Source organism: Hippopotamus amphibius, chromosome 13 (assembly GCF_030028045.1).
Source record: "Hippopotamus amphibius kiboko isolate mHipAmp2 chromosome 13, mHipAmp2.hap2, whole genome shotgun sequence".
NCBI lineage: Eukaryota > Metazoa > Chordata > Mammalia > Artiodactyla > Hippopotamidae > Hippopotamus > Hippopotamus amphibius.
The window spans coordinates 67,643,046-67,666,253 of record NC_080198.1 but is presented as its reverse complement, the minus strand read 5'-3'; the positions used below and the strand labels follow the sequence as shown (position 1 = coordinate 67,666,253).

The window sequence follows — 23,208 nt, the reverse complement described above, 5'->3', positions numbered from 1 at the left end:
AGTCATTGCAACAATTGGAGACTAGATTCTTGATGGGGACCAGGAAAGATGGGAAGGTAGACAATATCCTGTTTCTTCTGGTGACATTCTTCCCCCATAAAATGGGAAACACAAATAGGCTGTGATCACGGGAGAAAAACAATTGTATTTTTAACTTGTCACATTACCAAATTTGATAAACAGTAAAGGAAATTGTTCCTATAATCTCAAATGCTACTCTGAATACAGCACCTACTTTGCCGAGTGAAATGATACGTAATTTCTCTAAAGACTAAACCTCTTTAACAATGAATGGACAGACTTTATGCTGGTACAACGTTTTCAACACAGACAAAGGAAACTGGTATGAGGGAAGCTGTTTCCACCCTTTTCCCTAAACTTCACTGACTAACTTCAAATAATTTTAAACTAGAACATTTACTCAGGTTATAATTAACGCCAGGTATCATCAATTAAATATTTATTTTGGATCAAATGCTTCGCTAAACACTTTACATGAATTATTTCACTTAATTCTAACAGCAATTTGATAAATAAAATACTATTAGTGTCTCTATTTTACAGATGGGAAAACTAAGGCTCAAAAAGTTTCAGTAACTTGCCAAATATCAAGTAGCATAGATGTAGGAAGCACTATTAATCACATGACAGACAAAAATATATGTGTAAACAAGAAACAACAGAAATCCTCCTGCTAGATCTAACGGTCAAAAACAAAACAACAGAAAAAAAAACAAAAAACAAACAAACAAACAAAAAAAAAAACAGCTTACTCAACTCACCTGTTTTCCATTACACATCAATGAGCTAAAATGTAAAAAACTGAACTATGTTCTCTTATTAAAACAAAGCAAATCATATAATTGATGGGTTATGTTATGATACCTACAGTATAAAAATAAAGGGAATTATTTAAAGAAAAGTCACTTTATTTACAGCATACAGATTTATACATTTTCTTAGTCTAATGGATATTATAATATTAAAGATATAAATATTACCTATTAACATAAAGTTAGTGAGAAAGGGATTATCATGACTGTTTTCAACTGTGAAAAACAGAGAAAGAGAAAGGATGGGAGGAACAAATATTTAAAACTCAGGATAAACTACAGATATTCAAATGTGCTATTTAGTTAGAGATATTAAAATGATAGGTGGGAATAAATATATCAATAAAATAGAACAAAGAGTAAGTTTCTTTCATTCCTGAAGATATATGAACATTTAGTATAGGAAAATATGGCATTTCAAATTGGTATAAGAACAGTGGATTGTTTAGTAAATGGTTGTGAGGCAACTGTATAGACGTTCAGGAAAAAATTAAATTGTGCCTATTCCTCACCCATTACAGGAGATAAATCCCATTTCAATTCAGATATTTTTTTTAAATGTGAAGAATAAGACACTAAATATACTAGAAGAAAATATGAGTGAATATTTAAATAACTTTTGAGTAGGAAAAGGCTTTCTTAGGATGGCAGAAACCTAAGTATTCAGATGAGAGAAAGAATTAAATTTAAAACTGCAAGGCAAAAATATCTGGTGACAAAAAAATATTCGCAACATAAACCAAAAGTTTAAATTTCTAATATAAAGAGTTATAGTAAATTAATAAGAAAATATAAAAACTCCCCCCAAAAGGGCAAAAGGACTCTCCTCCAAACAGTACTCTTAAAATTTCATTCATTATGTATTTATCAAGTCTATGATATGCACCTCATGCCACTACATGCCAGTCCTATTTTATATTCTGGGGATATAGTTGTAAGAAAAAAAAAAAAAAAAAGCAAAAGTCCCTGCTATCATGGAGCTCTTATACTAGCAGAGAGAGAAGAACAATCAACAAAGGATAAAATATCAGAGAAAAATAAAGCAGGGAAAGAGGACAGCAAATGTTTCAGAGATTGGGGTAGCAATTTTAAACCGGCAGTCAAGGAAATTCCGGCTGAGAAGGTGACATTTGAGAGAAGGTCTGACAGAAGTGGGGGAGCAGGGGCAGGTCTCTCTGCTCCAAAGTGATCTAGCAGGAAATTCCATGGCGGCCAGTGTGACTGGAACTGAGTGGAAGTGGCACAGAAATGGGGGAAGGCTGGAGAAATGGGAGAAGTATCAGGAGGAGAAGCAAATCAATCATGTAGGGCTTGGTTGGCCGTTGCAGGAACTTTGTCTTTTACTGAGAGGAATATAAAATCTCTCTAGTGGGTTCTGAGAGATACGAGGCATGATTCACTTGGCATGTAACAGGATGCTAAGGTGGCTGTGTTGAGAACGGGATGTAGGGGGACAAGGGAAAGCAGAGAAGCAACAGCAATAAACCAAGCAAGAGATGATTAAGACCTATACCAGGGTGTAGTCACCAATGTGAAGAGAAGTAGGAGGCTTCTGATCTATTATGAAAGTGAACAGGTTTTGCAGAAGGACCTGGATATGAAGCATAAGACACAGAAAGAAGGAAGTAAGCAGGCCTCCAAGATTGCGAACTGAGCAATGGTAGGATGGATCAGTCATTAACTAACATATGAAAGAGCAGGCCAGAAATAAGTTTGGGTAAAAGATAACGGGTTCGATTTTGGACAAGCTCATATGACTATGAAGAGATGTCAACAGGCAGTTGAATATTTCAAGTCTGGATTGCAGGGCATAAAACTTGGGGATGTCAGATTACATACAGTATTAATATTTCAAGCCACGAATGCAATTAAAGACTGAAAAATTTAAAACAAAATACTATCTATGGTCTATCAGACTGGCAAAAATGTAGAAAATAGGTATCATGTGGTGTTGTCTAAAGACCTTCTGACTAACCAATTCCCTTTATAGAAATATATAAAAGTGACAACATTTTGCACTTTTTTTTTTTGGCTGCACTGAGCAGTTTGTGGGATCTTAGTTCCCCCAGCAAGGATTGAACCCATGTCCTCTGCAGTGAAAGCGCGAAGTCCTAACCATTGGACTGTCAGGGAATTCCCCTGGGCAATTTGTTTAAAAAAGGAAAGAATTTTTTTTAAAAACTTTCTACTGACAGATATAAACTGAGTTAACAAAATTCTAGTGACCATGATATTTTTTTCTTTGATACGGAAAAGTCTCCATGATACATTCTGAGTGTCAAAAGCAGAATGCCAAGCATTACATAGCAGAACATCATTTATGGCACCTACACACTCACACAGAACAGGGTCTAGGAAGAGGTTCTACAAAACCCTGAGGAGGAGCCAGGGGGAAGCTGCTGTATAATAAAGGGAGTGCAACTCGAGGATGGGTGATGCCTTAGAGGACCGGGACAGGAAGGGTGGGGGGGAGTCGAGGGAGGGAGGGAATATGGGGATATGTGTATAAATACAGATGATTGAACTTGGTGTACCTCAAAAAAATAATAAATAAATAAATAAAAGAAAAAAATAAAATAAAATTACATCGTATATCACTTAATGTCAATATAATAAATTTTGTTAAATTACAGCAAAAAAAACAAAACCCGGAGGAGGGTTTTTGTAGTAAAGTAGACAGTGGAATATGACAGTTTGTGCTTTCTTTTTTTAGAACTTTCTTTGATGTTTTAATTTTCTACAATAAGTAGACAGTATCATTATAAAAAGAAAGAAACTCTTTCATTTTTAGAGCATCCAAATTGGAACACAGGGCTGCTTTAATCTTCCAGAAATATATTCCACCCTAACCCATTCTCTCTTTTTCCAAATCCAGGACAAAACAACTTGTGGATATGGTTTAGTTGCTTGATGAGTAAAGAACTTGGGACAGCATAATGCCTTAGACCTATGTTAACCAAACCAAAGCCACAACATCTAGATACTGGCCTTAAGTCAACAGCACATTTCAAGTAGCAAGCTGTTAGTACACAGCCAGGTAAATAGATACTTTGTCAAAAATATTCCAGCACCCAACACCACTGAGATGTGATGGCATGACCTTGAAAGTCTCAGCATCAATTTCATTTAAATAAGTTGGTACTAAAATACCTGCAAGTTGTAGACAGAGGACTTCTGTCTCCAAGATATACTTTACAAATACCAAATAAAGCCTTTTAAAAGGTGCCTTATCCTTCAATTTCTAATAAAATATCTCAGAAATGCTTCAGAAAATTTACAACATAATTTGGGGGAAGTTTACAACATTATTTTTATACAATAGTTAAACTTAACAAATTATCACATTTCTAGCCACCCAAACCAAATACTAATTTCATGAGAGATTAGCATTTTCATCAGGCCCATTCACAATTAAAAATAACTTTGATTATCAGTAATATCTATTGCTCCACAGTTAACAATATTACTGGAAATGACATTTCTTCTTATAGTCATGTGCAAAACAAGAAAACTACGACAAATTCAGGGGAAATAAGTAACAATAAAATAAAATTGGAAAAAATATTCCAGAGATATATGTTAGAACTATTCTTTAAAAATCTCATTATTGAAGTCTGCATACCCTAAGTATATTACTGTCCCATTGGTTCCCACAGTAAACCTAAGGCTGCATAAGATGTGTGTCATCTGGCTGCTGACAAGGTCTGTGGATGACATTGTTACTGTCAGGCTTCCTTAAAAGGACTCCTCCTTACAAAAATGAATAGAAACTGGAGAAATAGAGAAGAAACCAGTTTCTTTAAGCTCAGAACAGAAAAAGGTAACTCACTTCACACAGAGAAGTTAAGATATGAAATTTAGGTGACGTTCCTACAGGAGTATAGCACTGAGTAGCCAGCACAACCTTCCCATTGCCTGAAAGCCACAATTCATTAGTACAAACCCACAATCCCAAGGAGTCAATTACTGAAGTTCCCACAGCCCTAAGGACATTCCTCCTCCATATCTGTGGGGGACTGGTTTCAGGACCTCCGCGGATACCAAAATCCAAGGATGCTCAAGTCCCTTATGTAAAATGGCATAGTATTTGCATACAACCTATGCACATTATCTCATATATATTAAATCATCTCTAGATTACTTATAATACTAATACGATGTAAATAATTGCCAGGGCACAGCAAATTCAAGTTCTGCTGTTTGGAACTTTCTGGAGTTTTTCTTCCCAAATACTTTCCATTTACAGTTAGTTGAATCCATGGATATGGAACCCACAGACACAAAGGGCCAACTGTATACCCTGATCAAGGCAAAGGGAATTTGCTAAAAGAAGAAATAATCATAGGCTTTCAGATGAAGTCTTCCTTGGAAGGCTGCAACTTAAGATTCCCACTCAGAGGGCTTTCCCCTCCACAACACTGCTGAGAGATGGTATCTCATATTTCTAAACAAGGATGCCTCCAGCAACCACTGCTTTGAACGCATGACTCTTCAGGCTAGCCGATTTGACCATTAATTTAAAAGTTCTGCCTCTGCGTGGCCACCGTTTACTACAGCTAGTCTAGGGCCATACAGAACAAGTTTATTCTCTCTTCCAAATGAAGCTCTTTGAAGATCCGGAAATAGCACCCATGTCCCTTCACAAACTGCCCAGATAACAGACACTTGTAGCTTCACTCAAGAAGATGCAGTGTTCAGATGCATCACAATAATTATAAAGCAGAATCTTCTGCATAAAAGTAGGCATCCTAATTTTTATAACTCATATGTAACAAATCATAGCAGCTATACTAGCTCCTCTAGTGGATAACTTGTTTGTTAGGTAAGATGGCTAAATAAATTGGTAATCTTGCATTGAATCTTATGTACCATCCAAAGAGAAACGAGTACAGGTTCCTGAAGTACAGACAAGCAAACAACAATGGATCATTTCCAGTCCTATCCAAAAATTACTCTAAAAATTAATACCAGTCCTTCAATGGGAAATAGTTTTCTTATAGTATAAACCCCTAGAAATTAACAGATAATAGGAAATAGAATGAGAATAGGATTCCAAACATTTGGAATAGATAGATAGAAAGTAAAATGTCTGTGTGTGTATATGTGTGTGTGTATTTCAACCACCATCCAATTATCTAAGTGTCAACATCGCCAGAGGACAAATTCTCAATTGAAACCCTCATAGAAACGAAACAAATCTATTTCCAACATATTTCAGATGCAAACAAAGTCAAAAGATCAGAGTTTGATGCTAAACTGATCCTAGTTTCAAATTTTAAACATAAAACACTCAATATGGGATGTTCGGTTCAAAGCCTATTTTTTATTGAAAATACTGCACTTCAGCATATTTTAATTATAACATAGTTCTCATTTGTACATTTCTAGTTTTCATTGGTTTAGGTTTGTGGCATTTTCTAGTAGGATACAAATTGTTATAGAAGAGAGAAGATTGTCTCTTTTTTAAAAACATAATAATTTTCCATTTATTTTAACTTAGCTTCCAAGTGTATACTACCTACTCACTAAGACTGTCAACCTCATTTAAAATTCATTGTCCTGTGTATTGAGCGTTCACATAAGCACACTTCCTGCCCTCGTGCTAACTCTCTCCCATTTGCTATGTTCTATGAATCACAGAGTTTATTTTTTAAAGTTTTTCGTCTTCTCTGGGTGTAACAAACCATCATGAAGTCCTCTGGCTATGGCTAACCTGAGGGGTTTTGTTTTGCTTTGTTTTTTTCCAATCCTCCTTCACTTATGTTCTTCTGATAGATCTTTTGGGCTGGGAAACAAGTCAAGCAAGCTGGGTAGAATTTCCGGTAAAATAGAAATGAAACGGTTAAGGGAAGGATCTCCCTTATGATACACTAAATAACATGTGATACATGAAACAATAAGAAATATACTGGTAATGGAGAATTAATTTAATGATAATAGAGGAAAATGAACTGTTTTTATTTCCCACTTTTTCTACCCTGAACAGAACATTTCTGAACCAAATCATTCACAAGAGTGAGGGTATATTTGAAGAATTTTTGTGAGGAGGATGTGTCTTTTAATATATAATATTGATTTCTAGGAAGATAAAAAGGAAGCAGTGATAAGACATCTGCTTAATAACATTAACCTTTCCAAAACACCATGTAAAAGAATTTTGAAAAAGGAAAACTACAAAGGAGCCCTTGTCCAACAGATATTAAAAGACATTATAAATTGAAACTATTAAAATAGTCTGATATTGCAAGGGAACAGAGATTAAATGGAACAGAATGGAATACAAAAATAGATTTAAGAGAAGCATTCAACAATGTGATAGCAGTGGTTATGAATCAATATTTCAACCCATACCTAAAAATAAATTATTGATGGATTAAAATACCAATTAAAAAAGAAACAAACAACTTTTAAAAGCACTGAAGAATATTTGTATAATTTTGGAATAAGTTTTCTAAATAAGACATAAAACTCAGGAGCTATAAATACTCAGAAGTCATAAAACTCATAATCCATGTCATACTTGAAAACATAAAAATGTGAAACTTTTTTATTCAAAAAGTGCAAATTGATAGATGGGGACAAATATCAGAAACAAAAACAGCAAAGTATCAATATTCACAATATCTATACAGCTCCTAGAAATCAGTGAGAAAACAGCCAAACACGCCTGGAGAAAAAGGACAAAGAGTACCTACAAGCATTTCTCAGAAGAAACGTAAATGGAAAATAAACATAAAAAAAAAGAATTTCACCTGCCATTGCTAAAATGCAATGAAATATCACTTTTCACTTTTCAGACTAAAAAAAAAAAGGCTGACAGAGTAGATGTGACGGCACAGGTAAAGGAGCACTTTCATCACTGCGAAGTGAACATAGAGCTTTTCCAGGAGGCAGTTGGGCAGGAACAATCAAAATTTAAAGTAAACTTAATATCCAACCCACAAATTCCATACCTCAGATCTATTTGCACAAATACTCTTGGCAAAGTTACAAAGTTTTATGCAAAAGGATGTTCACTGAAGTATCAAAATAGTGATGGTCATAAAAAATGAGTAGCTTCACATGAACCTACCTGAAATGCTCTCCAGGTCCATAAAGTTAAGGCAAAGAAGTTCCTGAATGACGTGTGTCATCAAACCATTTACATTTAAATATACTTCTCTCCCAGATGGGTAGCTGAAACCTTGTGTTTTTCTCCAAGCTCCATCCAAAAAGAACGCCCTCTTACACAGAAACATCAGTGTGGAATGTGGAAGTTCCTGACGATTTACTAGGGTGATGCAGGAAGCGCTTTGTACTTACACCATTTGAAAACTTCCCATCCAACCCAACACCCTGGAGCCTCTTCTCACATTCTCTTTCCCATTCCAACCGGCACCTTTCGCACTTTCTACCCCCAGCTTCCCAACGCTGCCACCCAATCACCTCCAACTCACATCTCCTCATTTCTAATCTTCCCTATTGCAACCCATTACAGTGACAAACTATGTCAAAGGCACTATGCTGAGGATAAAAACTGGATTTTACTCAACCTACAAAATATCCTCCAGTTACCAGGATCACCAGCCTTTGAATACAGTAGTGGGTGTGACAGTGGTGAACAAATAATTTTTACAACAACGTGTACAGGTTTTAATATACTTATTATACAGGCTATCCACTGGGGAGCGGACTGGAAACGTGGTGGGCGGAAGGGAAGATGGCTGGTGCCGGAGATTCTAACCTAAGCGGCGTAACTACCCTCGCACTCACGTATGATCTTAGGGATTCATTTTCATAAGATGTCTATTACAAAGGGAAAAAAAGGAAAAACAAAATGAACTAAAAAAAAAAGAACATTTCCCTTCGTGGCTTTAAGAGGGCTACTGGTGTGCACTTGATCAGGAGGGTCAAGTGAGGTGAGCTCAAAACCCTGGGCTGGGCCGGGCTGGTAAAGAGCAGAGAAAAAGGCGATATTCCACACAGGGTGAGCTCTGGAGGTAAGAGCCAGTCTGAAGCTTTAAGGCAAAGGCAAGAATCACAGGCTAGAGGTCTGGAAGGCAAGGCCCGGTGCCCACAGGAATGGGGGCGAAGAAAGCTCTTAAGACTGGCAAGCAATGCTGCGGTTCAAGGAAACACAAGGCATAGTCTTTAGTTGATGGCTCTTCTACTAATATTTGGGGGTTGGGGTTGTGGAGGAAGTAGAAGCAAGCTGGGAGGGAGGTTCCTCTATTAAAGTTCCTCAGAGGATAAAAGGCCATCACCGATTTGGCAGTAAGTGAGCTACACGTCAGATATCTAACTCGGAGCCAGGAAAGGGTTCAGAAAATTAGACAGTGCAGTATCTTCAAAGGAAAGATTTAAAGAGTTCTTAGATATCTCGGGCTGATAAGCCCAGTGCAGAAGGAACACGATTTTTGAGTCTATCACTAGATCATTAATATGCTCATAAAGTCAAGAAAGAGAGTGCCCAGAAAGGCAAAAATGCTGCAATACATATTGCAAACATAGATTTAGAGAAATCACTTCTCATATTACAGCTACTACTTATTTGAGATCCTCTTTTCATGAATTTGTATTCATTCAGAAAATGTCTGCCACATTCAAAGCACAACATGGTCAATAGGTGCTATGAATTAAAGCACAGCATCTATCTTCAAAGCTTATTGTTTAGTACAAGAAACAAGGTGCTTACGTTAGAAACTCTACAATGGCATCTCATCGTCCACCTATGAAAAATACTTTAAAAAGGGTAAGCAATTTGCCATTAGCTACTCGTGCTTCAGAGGAACATCTGTATCTGCTGTTTCCCTCTGTCAGGTTCGATCCTACATGGCCCTTAGTGTGAGCATCTCATCATCGTGAACGTGCTTCTAGAACACAAAATAGGTAGTTCCGGACACATACTACCTTAAATGAATCACCCCCTGCTTCACCTGCAGCCCGCCTGAAGAAGAGAAAGCGGGTTCAGAGTTGAAGGAAAAAGTGTCTGCGATGGAATTACTGAGCCACCGTCTTTCAATCTACGACTTGGCACCTTCCTTAGAGATTGCCAAAGATTTTTTTTTATTATGTAAACTTTATGCCATATATTATGGTTTTAGAACCTAACCCCTGATTTCTTTATGGAGAGACTTGTCCTTTTCTTTCAGGTCTAATTAAAAATAACCTCACCTGCACAAAGTTTGATCCAAAGTGTCTTTCGAATTGTTTGATCATGACCCAAAAAATAATTTTTATATCATAATTTAACACACGTACACACAGACGCACACACACTAGAAGGTCATTAAATGAAGCTTACTCTCATATTTTCTATTCTATTTTTTAATGGCTATTCATGACCCAGTAAATTATTTCAAGACCCACAAAGCGGTCATGTCCCAGAATTTGGAAATCACTGGCTGAGATGTTAGTATAAGATGCCCAATGGAATTAATTTAGGAGAGGTTGTGACCAGAGTCCCTCATTGGCTTCTAATGTTCATCCCTGGAAGGTTATGTAAAGGTCAGGAAAAAAAGATCTTTTACTTGAATAGACACAGCTCTGCCCCCAGGAGCTTGTTCATGACTTCATCAGGACAAAACCCCACTGTACTCATTCCCACCGTCAAGCAAGTAGTGCCAGCTCCAGGATCCAAGATGGCTCAGGCCGTCTAGACACCCCACCCACCACAGGAGGAGGAGAGCACTATACACTTACCTCAATTTGGCTTTGCTTTAAATCCCATAGGGAACAAAATGACGGGTGAAGACTAATGAACTAGTTTGTTTCCTGCTGTTCTGAAATGTCTGTCCAATTGTGATTTAAAGAATCACAGAATATAACTGGACCCAGATAAACAAACTGTTAGCTAGATCCTACAAAATTCAACTATGAATCAGGTTAAATGACTGTCAGAAGGGTTAGGGAAAAGAAAAACTAATTTTGACCTATTGAGCCTGTGTAACCAGCAAGACGATGAAACAAGTAATTAAGTTTTAGAAATAGAAATTGCTCCTTCTAAATTTCATGCCCTATTGTCATAATCATGAGATATTTCCTTTGCGCAAATCTAAATGTTAAAAGAACTGACCTCAAAATAAATCAAATAAGTATAATAAGAATGCACAAGTTACATAATCAAAAACCCCAAAGAACAATTTATTTAAAATAACAGCCTTTGGTCATGCTACATGATGAAAATCAATCTCTCAGTGGTTTTTTTCTGCTTTCCTCTTATATCTCTACTTTCTAGTTTTGTAACTGGCCATTAGTGTATAACGACGGAAGAAAAAGTTGATTTGTTTTTTTCACCATAACTCTTGGAAAATACGATAGACATTTTCATGTAACCATACGAAATACACGCTAGGATCATAATACAGTGAAAAGCACAACTGCTCACAGCAGAAGGATTGAATGTGCTTTCCACTTTGGAAATTACAGGCATCGTTGCTTCTATCCTTCCCAAGACATCATTATTACTTTCATATGATTTATGGCTAAAAGTATGAGAGACGGGGCAAAGACCCTGCACAAATTCCCATATGGCATATAACATAAGCCAAACTGTGAAAAAGCCGTAAAGTGGGCAGATCAGTTTCATCAAAGAAAGGAGCAAGAGGGTTCCAGAGACTGAGCAGGAAACTAGCCAGATAATTTTTTATGGGCGTGTGATTCCAAAGCAGCAGTAATGAATGCGGTCCTGCCTCTGAACATATAATGCCTGAGTTAAACTTAAGGGAGGCCAGCAAGAAATTAGGCAGAAATGATTAGGTACACCATCAATCAACCCTGTTTATTCTTTCGTAAATCTGCCTTTTTTTTCTTTTTAGACTGAAGCTGAAATTGATGTCACAACTTCTTAAATGATTTCAAGAGATAAAATGATACGTTTGTAAAGTCCCAATAAATACTGAAATAACTACAATGCCAAAGGAATACTGCAAGTAAAAAGATAAGTTATTTGAAAACACATTATATATAATGTTGTTTAATAGCATCCTAAAATATACCAACAAAAATCAACAAGAAAATATTTCACATCACAAATTTAAACATATATTTCTAAGATGCTGAATATCTATGCACAGATTTTCTGAATTTAATTCAAACATTATTACCTACACAAAGTAGGTTAAACATTCTGAAACAAGAATTTGAGTAAAGGTAAAGTGTAGAATATGCAAACAAAAATCAATAGAGGAAACTAAAAAATTATAACTTGAGGAGACTCCTACTAGAAAGAAGGGAGGCGGGAAGTTAGAGAGGTCATGCTGAGTTGTTTTTGATATGGCTCATACAGAAAATAAGAAGATACAAAGCTGGAAAAGGAAGCTGAGGTCATGGTGTAGAGAACTCCAAGTGAGTGACAGGGTAAAGCGTAATGTAGGTGCTGGAAATCTACTCACAACATCAGAGTACAAAAGAGAGAGTTGTGTTTTGGGATGACTTATCTAGTCGGCTGAATAAGTGAGAAGTGATAAGCTGAATGAAATGGGTACTAAAGTGATGAAGATGAGCCATGGAGACGGTAAAGCAATGGATGACGGTGAAGATGATGAGACAGTATGGAGGGTAGAAGCTTTAAGAACTAGCTTCTAATTCTAAAAAGGGGCTAAGATTCAAGAAAGAGACAGGGATAATTAGATGCTTTTGTCATTAACAGAAATTAACAGAAACTTCCAAAAGTGAAGTTATCTGGAGCATGCTAAATTCATTAGGTTAAAAAAGATGCCCAATTATGTATCAAACAAGTGGTGAAAAATGTGGGTCTGAGAGTTGGGATTAACAAAATAAATCACTCGGAGTTCATCAGCACAGAGTCTGTAGCAGGATTCATGGATATAGCTGACGTAGAGAACACAGAAGAGGCCAACAGTCAAAGCATCCAGGATAAGCCCCTGGGGGAGGGTCTGGAGAACAAAGATGTGTTCAGAGAAACTGGCAGAAGACCTAGCAGAGTCACTAAAATGGCACCACAGATGAAGAGGATTTCCAAAAAGTAACATGAGCAAGAGTGTTAAACTTTACAGAAAGAAACAAGAGAAGACCTTGCAGTAATACCGCAATGCTGGGAAACACTGGATGACACTTTGCTTGTGGGGAGAACAGTTTCGGTAGAGAATACAGACAGGAAACAAGGGCACAGGGGTTATGGCCTGAGTGAGTGGTCAGAAAGCAGAAACAAGATCTTCTCCAATTATTCCATATGTACAGCATGCCCCAGATATACAAAAACTTCTTTAAAAGATAAAACAATTGGTAATCATATCAGCAAATCAGCAAAAATACACATATTTATAACAATATTAATAAGATTTTACCTTCTTGTGATTCTTGTAAACATTTCTGTGGGCAAATCCCTTTCCACAAAGCTTGCATTTGTAAGGTTTATCTTCACTGTGTATTACTTTGTGAGCACCCACTTGATCCAGCCTCTTGAAAGATTTATTACAAATCTCACAATTATAGGGTCGTTTTTCTGTGAAAAATGAGTGGAGACAATCTCACATCTCTATAAAGGTAAAGAATAAAAAGGGAAACAGCCTTACCTTGTATTACTTCTTATGGATAAGTCAACTAAAACATGATGCAAACAACTGAAAAAAATCTATCACCCAATCCATCTGTTAGATATGTGAGCCTATTCACAAACAAAATGTGAGCTTGTTCATTTATTGACCTATTTTGCAAACTAAATATATAGATATAAAGATGAAGTTTAAATTTAAGGACGAAATCCTACTTCCAGGTGAAAAATCTGCTGATTAGTGTGAGTTTAAGTCAGGGTCACAACTCTGAACGCGAAGAATGAGTGGTCCTGACAGTGAGGAAGGTAAGGGACGGACCTGCCTCCTGCCCGGCCAACGGGCCCCACGTATGCCAAGCCTCCACTTCGCAGTAGAAACCACACACTTAGGTTGCTGTGTAGAATCCATATTTATACAATATTCATGGAATGTTGACAACTGGACTTTTCAAACAAAGCATATCTGAAGGCCACCAGTTTTTGATCTTCTGTTTTCATTTGCCAAAATATTTATATCTGTCTCCAAATAAAGTGGCTATTCAAAAACATTCTGCCCTCGATGGCCTCAAAGTACAGACATTCTAAACTCTAGAAAGAGACTTCATAAAGCAAAAGTTATTTTCAGAGCTGAATTTTTTTAAGTCTGTGTAACAGACCTACTACTCAAACTTACTTAAAATGAAACTATGGTTTTAAAAACTTATATTCTCAATATGTATATATAAATTTCTCACTAATATTTATTAGTTCCTTAGTTAGAATGTGAAAGTATCTAGAAATGTTGGAACAGTAATTGTTAAATCCCTCCTAAATGTTAGACACTCTGCTGGCATGATACATAGAGACCTCATTTAACCTTCACAGCAATTTTGGAAGGTAGAATATCTTTTCACAGATGAAAAAATATAGAAGTGGAGGCTCAAGGAGGAGAGGTAACAAATTAAATGGTGACTTTGAAGATCTTCAATTTCATCTAGTCCAAACATACTCGCCTCAGAAATAAATTGAGGTCTAGAGAAGTTAAGTAACTTGTTCAAAATCACATGGCCAGCCAATGGCCAAGCTAGAGCTAATAACCAGGCCTCCTGATTACTAGTCTTGGAGCTCCTGAAAACGACAAGGTGAATCTTTTGTAGTGATTTCAACATAAGTGGAAAAATATATATTTTACCTGAGTGGGTGATCATATGACGTTTTAGCTGATTAGCTGAAATGAATTTCTTCATACATTCTTGACAGTCAAATATCTCATGAATCTGCAAAAGGTTAAATTGACAGTTAAGTCAACTATCAAGGCCAAAACACTGTATAGAGCTCAAGTAAAAGTATAAACATGTGGACACCTGCTATTGCAATATCCAAACTATATATTATAATTCAGCCCTAATTTGTTCATACTATCCTATATGAATTGAAAATGCAATGAACATAAGTTACCTAGTAGAAACATATTTAAAAAAAGTAAGACTGCACATTATTTAAATATATAAAACAGCTGACCTACTTTTAAAGTGTATAATAAATTTACACTCTCCATAAAAAAATTATACCTAGTATATATTAAGTCTCTGTTATGCACAAATTTAGACTTGGAAATATGTAACTTGCCATTGAAAATTCCCTTTACAGCAGTCCGCGCTACTTTAAACTGAAATATATACAGTATAGAACAAAACATTAATTACCATGAAAGACAAGGAGATACGTGATTCTGAAAAGCATTTAGCTCACAGCAAAACTCTCACAGGATAGGAGGATTGCATTAAAAAAAACTTTGTTTTGTTAGTTTTATACGTTTTATAAAAAAATAAACAAATAAGGGGGAAAAGCATAACTTCAGCAAACAACTGGCTAAATGTTACAATTGAATATTAAGTTTAGTTCTTTCCCTCCCAGACACTAAATCAGAGAAACTGAATAGGCAGGATGAAAAGTAGAAGCTTCGTTTATTATCAGTAACAATGGACAAAGTCCTAAGAGGAGTGTGTTGCAAGAAGCCTTGTATCAGAAATGTTGATCATCCCAATGAAGATGAGCAGCCCACTGTTTTGCTGAAGATTCAAAAATGGTTTTGGTGAGGTCGTGTTTTTGTTTCAACCACATTAAAGACAGAGCTCACAAAACTAAACCCCGGACAAGCAAAGATCCTTCTGCAGGAAGCCAAGATACTGTGGTTATCCTTGCAGAATATCTAGGGCCACTACAGAGTGAAAGGCAAGGCAGAAGACCCTGAACTGGCACGGCAATGAGTAAAGAGTGGAGGACTGGTAAAAGGCTCCCCTGATCTCAGTGACAAGGAAGAACTCAGGGCAGCAACAGTGAGAAGACAGCATCAGGGAGGGAACAGGAGCTGGGGCAAGGCTAGCAGATCCCTGGCCTGCAGTCTGCGCCTTAATCCTATGCCCATCCACATGGCGGGTCTGAAGCTGCCAACCTGCCTTCTACTTCTCTCAGGTCTGATTCTTGGTGAATCAGTAAACTCAGTTGGGAATAGCAGAGAAAATGTAAACAAACAAGACAGTGCAGAAAGACGTCATTCCACTAGAATCTGACTTATACCGCTGCTCACGTGCAATGGCTTCTAATCTTGATCAGGGGATGTACACAGGGTCCAGAGAGGTCTATGCTTCCCCAGAAAACAGTGTGGGATCCGCACAAGTACTCAGAAGGCAAGCACCACACAGTGCAGAAGGAAAACTTGCAGCCGAGGACATTTTAAAGGCAACATCTTCAATTATCAAAGACCCTCACAGCAATGATGAGATGTAATGTTTATTTAAAGATAATAAAAACAGATTTATATTCTTAAACTGTTCCTGTAATATATATCATTTATAATAACAAGCTATTGTAAAAAATTATGATGTGCCTTCTGAGACATCCATAAATGAAGACATAGTTTATTCTTATTTTTAGTGTTAAATTTATTAGTATATAAACATTTTAAAATTATTTATCCATATAAAAATGGCAGCTGTTAAATAAATGACTACAAAATATACTCATATTTGTTCACTTAACTCTCATGGCTTTTGAAAGATGAAATATTTTTAAAGATTGAATTGATATTCCCAAAATTATAAAATAGAATATTTACTGTACATGAAAGCATTTTTGTATTGACTACCTTGTATAGTGGAAAAGTCAAGCCAAAGCTATTTTCAAAACTCCTGTAAAAGTTTAACAAAACAATCAGATTTAAAGTGAAAATGACACTAATTTTGCCTAATGCTAAGTAAAGCACATTTTGTAAAATGTCCAGCTTACTAAATTGATATGGAGCATAATAACTTACAATTTGAAGTCCCAAAGTAAATAACTTTCAAGAAGGATCATAATATACCTTACTGTAATAATAGGATAGTACATAGTAATGTGAGATACCCTTTTAGACGATAATGTAAATTTGGCATAATCATAGAGCACCATCTACTGGCAAGGTAAAATACTACAACCAAACTCTATTAGGCATTAGACATACCCAACTGTAAGAACAGAGTCAAAAATGAAGTCTGCAGAAGCTGCCTGTGGATTCAGAAAGAGGCTAAGTCAGATGAGCTATGCTGTAATGGAGGAAGAGCTGCACTGAGCTACTAAGTTATTAACATTCTGCAGAAACAACCTGGGGGCTGTTATTCCACCACCACCAGTTAGGATTTAAATCTACCAAGATCTATTCCCTGGGAAAAAAGTTCTCATATTATGAAGAAAATGAATGGAAAAGAGGACATTTTTCAGAAATATGCCCCACAACCAACTTTGTTGAAATATTCTATTTGGGAAAATCTTAAATTTGGTAAGATATCTTAAATTTCAGCTTCTTAAGATCAGGGAAAGAAATCAAAGAATTATAAAAGTATGAAGATATTTAGAAAATGTCTATTCAACCAGGTTTCATCTTTTTGTCTCAGACTAGGTTCTATTTCAGAAACCTTAAGGGTGATGGGAAGGGAAGAAGAGATGTAAAAGAAAAAGTATCTGGATTGGAGTTCTGCAAAAAACCTCAGTGTTTTCAGCAGCAATTCTACTAAATTTGGAATGATACAGAGAAGATTAGCATGGCCCCTGAACAAGAATTATATGCAAATTCTTGAAGTACTCCATATTTTTAAACAATCTGTTAAAATAACCACTTGTAAACTGAAAAAAAAAGTAGTTTCACGGCACTTACGAGAAGAAATATAAAACCACAGATCAGTTCAATGTCACACTTAATAAGTGAGAGAACACAGGCCCAATGTTACATGGAGGGTTAGGGACAGAAGAAGGTGACATCCACTGTCCTCACTCCTTGTCGCATTATTTCTTCCTAAGGATCAAAATCACTCAAAATGTAGGATATAACCTCAGACATCTTAACAATTCAACTATCTTACATGTTACAGGTTAAATCCACAGCACATGGTTGAATTGATTTATCACATGAATTTTAAGGCCTGTCAAGTTATTTTGGAATATAAATACAAATAAAGAGACAAAATTCAATTCACAAACCATAACAAAAGTAAACTTTTATTTTCACTAGTACCATCTCCTCTCTTCTTTGGTACAGTATTAAGTGACTAAAAGAAAATATTATATGCTCCTAGATATTCTGAAGAAACAATATGTGAAATTAGGAAACAATCACTTATATCTTTGATAATATAATATAAAGTTTTGGATTCTGCCATGATATAAACAAAAATCTAAAGTCTATTTTAATTCTATTCTATTGTAAATTCTATTAACTAGCGCTAATATTGTTAGGGTTAATAACTACCATTTATTTTTCAGGTTAATTTTCACATTAAAATAGTAACTTAGTAAGTTTTATGTTTATTATAAAATGTATTAAATTAATTTGCTCCTAATACAGTTGACCCTTGAACAACAAGGGGGTCCGGGGGTTAGACTCACCCCTAACCCCCACCTCCTCCTGCAGTCAAAAAATCACGTAACTTCATAGTGAGCCCTCCACATCTGCACATTCACCCAAGCCCTGAGAGTGCAGTACTGGAGTACCTATTTACTGCAAAAAACCTGCTGTAAGCAGACCCGCATAGTTCAAACCTATATTATTCAAGGGTCAACTATATAATCACTTGTTTGATTATATAGTTGACACTCTGACATCCTTGCACATTATTTTCAGCTCTTCAAAATAACAGAGCTCTTGTCTGTGTTTTGCCAGACTTAACTAGAATATGCATCCGTTTTTATAGCTAAATGTCACTGCAGAGCATATTATAAATACACAAAAATATATGTTTTACTCAAATATATAGTATTTCCTGAGTAAATAGCAACTGATAAAGCTTGACACCAGTATGAGGTGTTGATATGAAGGACTCAGCTAGACATGACACTGCGTTGGAAAAATATTTCTACTAATTCTAAACAACAATCAGTAAATCAGAATATTCTTTTGGGAGATTTTACTTTTCTGCATATCAGTCTTGCATTTTAGAATATGTTAGTAGTTAAATTAATGACAAGCTCTGTCTGTACAATATAAAACTTAATTAAAAATATTCATGGCAGACACTTTAAATGACTAAAAGATGTTACACTATGATGAACATTAATCTTTATCTTACTAACCTTCCTATGTTCCTGTAGGCTTGATGCTGAAGAACACTTTTTATTGCACACTGAACATATGAGCTTTTTCTTAGGATCCCCTAAACACAAACAATAAACAAGATAAAATAAATACCATCACAATTTGTATGAGAATATTAAGAGGAGCATCGGATACAGTGTTTCTAGGTGATAATTTCCAAACAGGTATTTCATCTTCTTAACTTATAACTATAAAATTTTCAGTGTTGTAGATATATCCATTAAACTCAGATGAAGAGGTTACATTAAACCCTTTCTATTAAAATCGGAGAAATATTCATCTTGGTATACCACTTTCTACATATATAAAATGGGCCTTTCACCTTACCATGTACTAATTTAGTATTAAGAGAAAAGCATGCTTCCACAAAAAATTTAAAATAAAATTAATCAAATGTGTTTATAAAAGAAAAAATTGGATTTATTAATTCATAAGTTGACCTTGCTACTTACTTTAAATTTTAGCAGAATACTTCATTTAATCAGTTGTGTTTTTTACAATGGAATTCATAGATTATTCTCTTTAACACTAGACTTGCAAAATCCGTGAGTATATGACTTATCGTATTAATGTTAAAAACCAGAATAAAGTAAAATCAAGAACAATAAAGCATTATACTGGCATTCATATTATTATACAAATCAAAACAAAGCCCAATTTTGTCTTCTTACATAGTGATTATATATATAGTAGGTCATTTCAGATTTCAAATTTCACAGTGGTTCTAGGAAACAAAAGACTCAGTAAAACAAAATTTTCAAATGTGATGTAATAACAGTATCATCTACACTACCATAAATAACCACAGAATGGTTTTTCAATTGATTGATGTCAAATATTCAAAAAGCAAACAAATAATAGAATGAACCACCATGTATCCATCGTCTGGCCCCTAAAATGACTAATCCATGGCTATTCCTGCCACAACCTCAGCTCCATCCACTCCCCGTCTTCTCTATTTTCTTAAAAGAAATCTAAAATCAGTAGAAAACAAGATTACAAAATGACTTTATTTTACTAAAAGACTGTTCATGAGAGAGGACACTTTTAGAAAAAGGGAAATATTAATTTTTGTCTTATCATTCAAGATACTTATTTCATATAATGCGCTATTTTCAGCATGCTCAACAGTATAGTCAAGAAAAATTTTCTTGGCGACTGACAAGTAATATGGCTATTAAAGGAAAAAATTCTCCCAAGCAAACTGAGTATCTGACAGCATGCATTTGGTCATCAATTCTCTGTACACATGTATGCATTATACAAGAGGGGCCACTGAGAAAGAATATTCCCTCTTCTCCAGCTTGCACTAGCTGGGATTTCCCTCCTTTAATCCACAATCCTTTACTGCCCTAGCTTATCCTTCAAATCAGCTGCTCTTCAAGACTAGACTTTCTTCCTTCCCACCAGGTAGGTCAGGCTTGAGGGAGAGAAAAGAAAGAGAAGTGAGATTTCCACAACCACCTGCTTCACCTTATCCCAATACTCCTGCCACAGCTCCTCCAGCTGGAATCACAGGCAATACATCAAACCACCATCCCTAACTCTTCAACCATTTCTCTCACCCTCGTGGCTTCTATTCCTCATCCTAGAACTGGGATCCTAGCTCCTCTGAGAAGAAAATATGGGAAAAGTTTATGACTGTTTGCCTGAGAATGTAGATAAATGTTCTCTCTCATAAATACAAAATCTCTAGGTCAGCACCCACAGAATTGAATCAAAAGAGAAAAATGGTTAAGGTGGGTTAAAGAAGTCAGCCCCTTCACTGTTTCCTCTTGTGTAACTGGGAAGGTCACCACCCTACAAGCTTCCCCAGGTTAAAGGACAATAGCAACTCCAAAGACACAAATAGACTTTACACCATTTTAGTTTTACTATTATATTAGCAGGTAAGTCTGATATTTGACTTTCCGATTCAGCTTTCAAAAATAGTGAGGAACACATTACTTTACAAAGGTAGGAGATGCATAAAAAATTAATACAACTGTACTGAATACACAGTCACTTCAGTCCTGCAAGTTTCAGCACAATGTAGGTTAAGTGTGCTTCTAAGAGCTGGTCTAAGAACCTACCCACCATGTGTTACGGTTTCTATGGAAAAATGTAATCCATATTTAAAAATTCAGCTTCTCTCTTCTCAGCATCTTCATTTCATATCACCTAACAATGAACATTTGTCACTGTCAGTGGTAAAAGCTGCAAGATCTTCTCTCTCCTTGAATACCTTTGTCTTTCTACAGTAAAGGGTTCTTTGACCATATGTATGAACACTGCTTTTTTTTCTCTATTCAGAACATGGAATATTCTTTCCCCAAATGTCTGTGTAGCTTACAGACGAAAGGGAAGAAGCAAGAGAGAGGAAAGACAGATTGTGTACCAATTCCAGCAAAAAGTATGCATGGTGGCCTTTGGCTGAAATACAGTAAGTTTCATATTTTATATGATCTACAACATAGAAAAATAAAAAACTTCCTTTCATAAATTTTTTCCTACAAAATCACCATAAGTTTTAAGAATCAGTAATATTTTAATATCCAAGACCAACTACAAGAAGCCTCAAAAAATTTTGCTTCTAGCACAGTCTGAAGACCACATGCCCAGTAACAAGAATGCAAGTTTCCAGAGTTTCAGTGTGCATCTGGTTTTTCACTTAGTTCAGCAAAGTTAACTTTAAAAATGGCATGAAAGATTTGTTATAATACATTGCAGACAAAGATGGAGAAAATTAAGAACAGCATTTTAAACATAACATCTTTAAAAAAAAAAACAAAAAGTACGAAGAGAGGTTTATCAAAAAGCCTTTTGCAAACACAGGAAAGGCGCGAGTATAAAGAATTCAGAAAAATGCCATCGTCTCTAAATCAGTCATATGTCCTTCAAAAGGAAAGAAAGAAATCAGAACACTGTGAAGTCCAAGTGATCTGGACCATTCTGAAGCTGTATTTCACAGGGATACCTTCTGCCACCCTGAGCTTTCATATATGGCTTGTACTGAGTGTGCAGCCCAAACTGGTGGTATAAAGTGGGAACCAGTAGTCATGCTCATACTAGCTTTTATAACTAGCATTAAAGGAGAAGCTTTTCAGACAATGAACAAATACAGGAAACAGAAGCTGAGTACTGATTATTCTTTTCTCCTGAATGTGAGAATAAACAGGATTGGAGAAAAGAAATACACTTTCCTCACATCCAGAAAGACATTTCTACCCAGAAGCCAATGGCAAAAGTAAACACATGAGAAAAATATAAGTACAGAAGGATATGAGAAGTGCATATGCACTCAGCCTCCTTTAAGGAGAAGAAATAAAACATTAACTCTGATAACAGTTATCTGTTTGATTTTGTGTGATAGATTCAATCCCTAAACCAAAACACATTTACCATGTGCTAAGCAGATAGAATCTAAAGTGACAAATCTTCTAGTTATCTTATTGTTTAGCTAGCCATTAGAAGAAATTCAAATAGTATCTGCTTTATAAATCCAAATATAGTCAATTCGCATGTCAAAATATAGCCAGGAATTTTCTCCAATATAGAAGAAATACAATGATTTTAAAAAGTGGAATTTTACTGTAAAAATACTAATGTAGAAAGGCATCACTTAACACTTTTAAAATATATACCTACTAAAAGAGAAATTTCACATGCTAAAACATTGAAATTATTACTTAAAACATTAATTCTTAATGCACCTGGCTACCAAGCACAGCTAGCTTCTAGCTTAGGTTTCCAGTTGTGATTAATTCAGAGATAGGAAAAATGATGAATATCGCTTAAGTCAACTTAAAAAGAAACAGTGTTCAGTGAAAGAAAAAAATTCCTCTTCCAGAGCTCTCCATCTGTGTGAAATACAATGGAAAAGCAAGCTCTCTTCTTGAGAGTGAGAATTAAAAACAGATCGCTGCGGCCTAGAGAGAGGAAACCCCTTTTAAAACGACCCTCTGATGACTTCTCACCGGCATGGATGTTTTCCTGGTGTCTTCTCAGGGCATCCTTGCTCTTCAGCCTCTTTCCACAGCTGTCAGCCTTACACACAAACCTGGCATCTCCCCGGCAAGTCTCCTGGTGCTGCTCAAAACTACAAGATAACCAGGAAAGGGGAACAGGGAGAAGAAACGGTGAAGACGCCTACAAACTTCCAACATCCAGGCTGGCTTTTGTAATGCATGCTCCCCAGTAGAGTTTCAGGGTCATTACAAGCGTTACCTAGGCAGGTAGGAAGGAAAGCACCGAAATTCTGTAGCCGTACGATACTAAACCACTAAGAGGCATGAAAG

At 36.0% G+C, this 23,208-nt stretch overlaps 1 protein-coding gene and 1 non-coding gene across 2 annotated transcripts in view; one reads left to right on the top strand and one right to left on the bottom strand.

The window, feature by feature from the left end:
- The window catches only part of PRDM5 (PR/SET domain 5), a 207,029-nt gene that overhangs the window by 74,488 nt on the left and 109,333 nt on the right, over positions 1–23,208 (bottom strand). Inside the window, exons 7-10 of the mRNA XM_057706946.1 lie at positions 22,888–23,009; positions 18,910–18,989; positions 14,498–14,582; positions 13,121–13,278 (exon numbers count right to left, since the gene is read on the bottom strand). Coding sequence (XP_057562929.1) covers positions 13,121–13,278; positions 14,498–14,582; positions 18,910–18,989; positions 22,888–23,009 — 445 coding nt within the window. The remainder of the gene's footprint in view (positions 1–13,120; positions 13,279–14,497; positions 14,583–18,909; positions 18,990–22,887; positions 23,010–23,208) is intronic.
- LOC130835434 (U6 spliceosomal RNA) lies at positions 17,333–17,436 on the top strand. Its single transcript, XR_009048918.1, has one exon. It is a non-coding gene; the product is annotated as a U6 spliceosomal RNA (small nuclear RNA).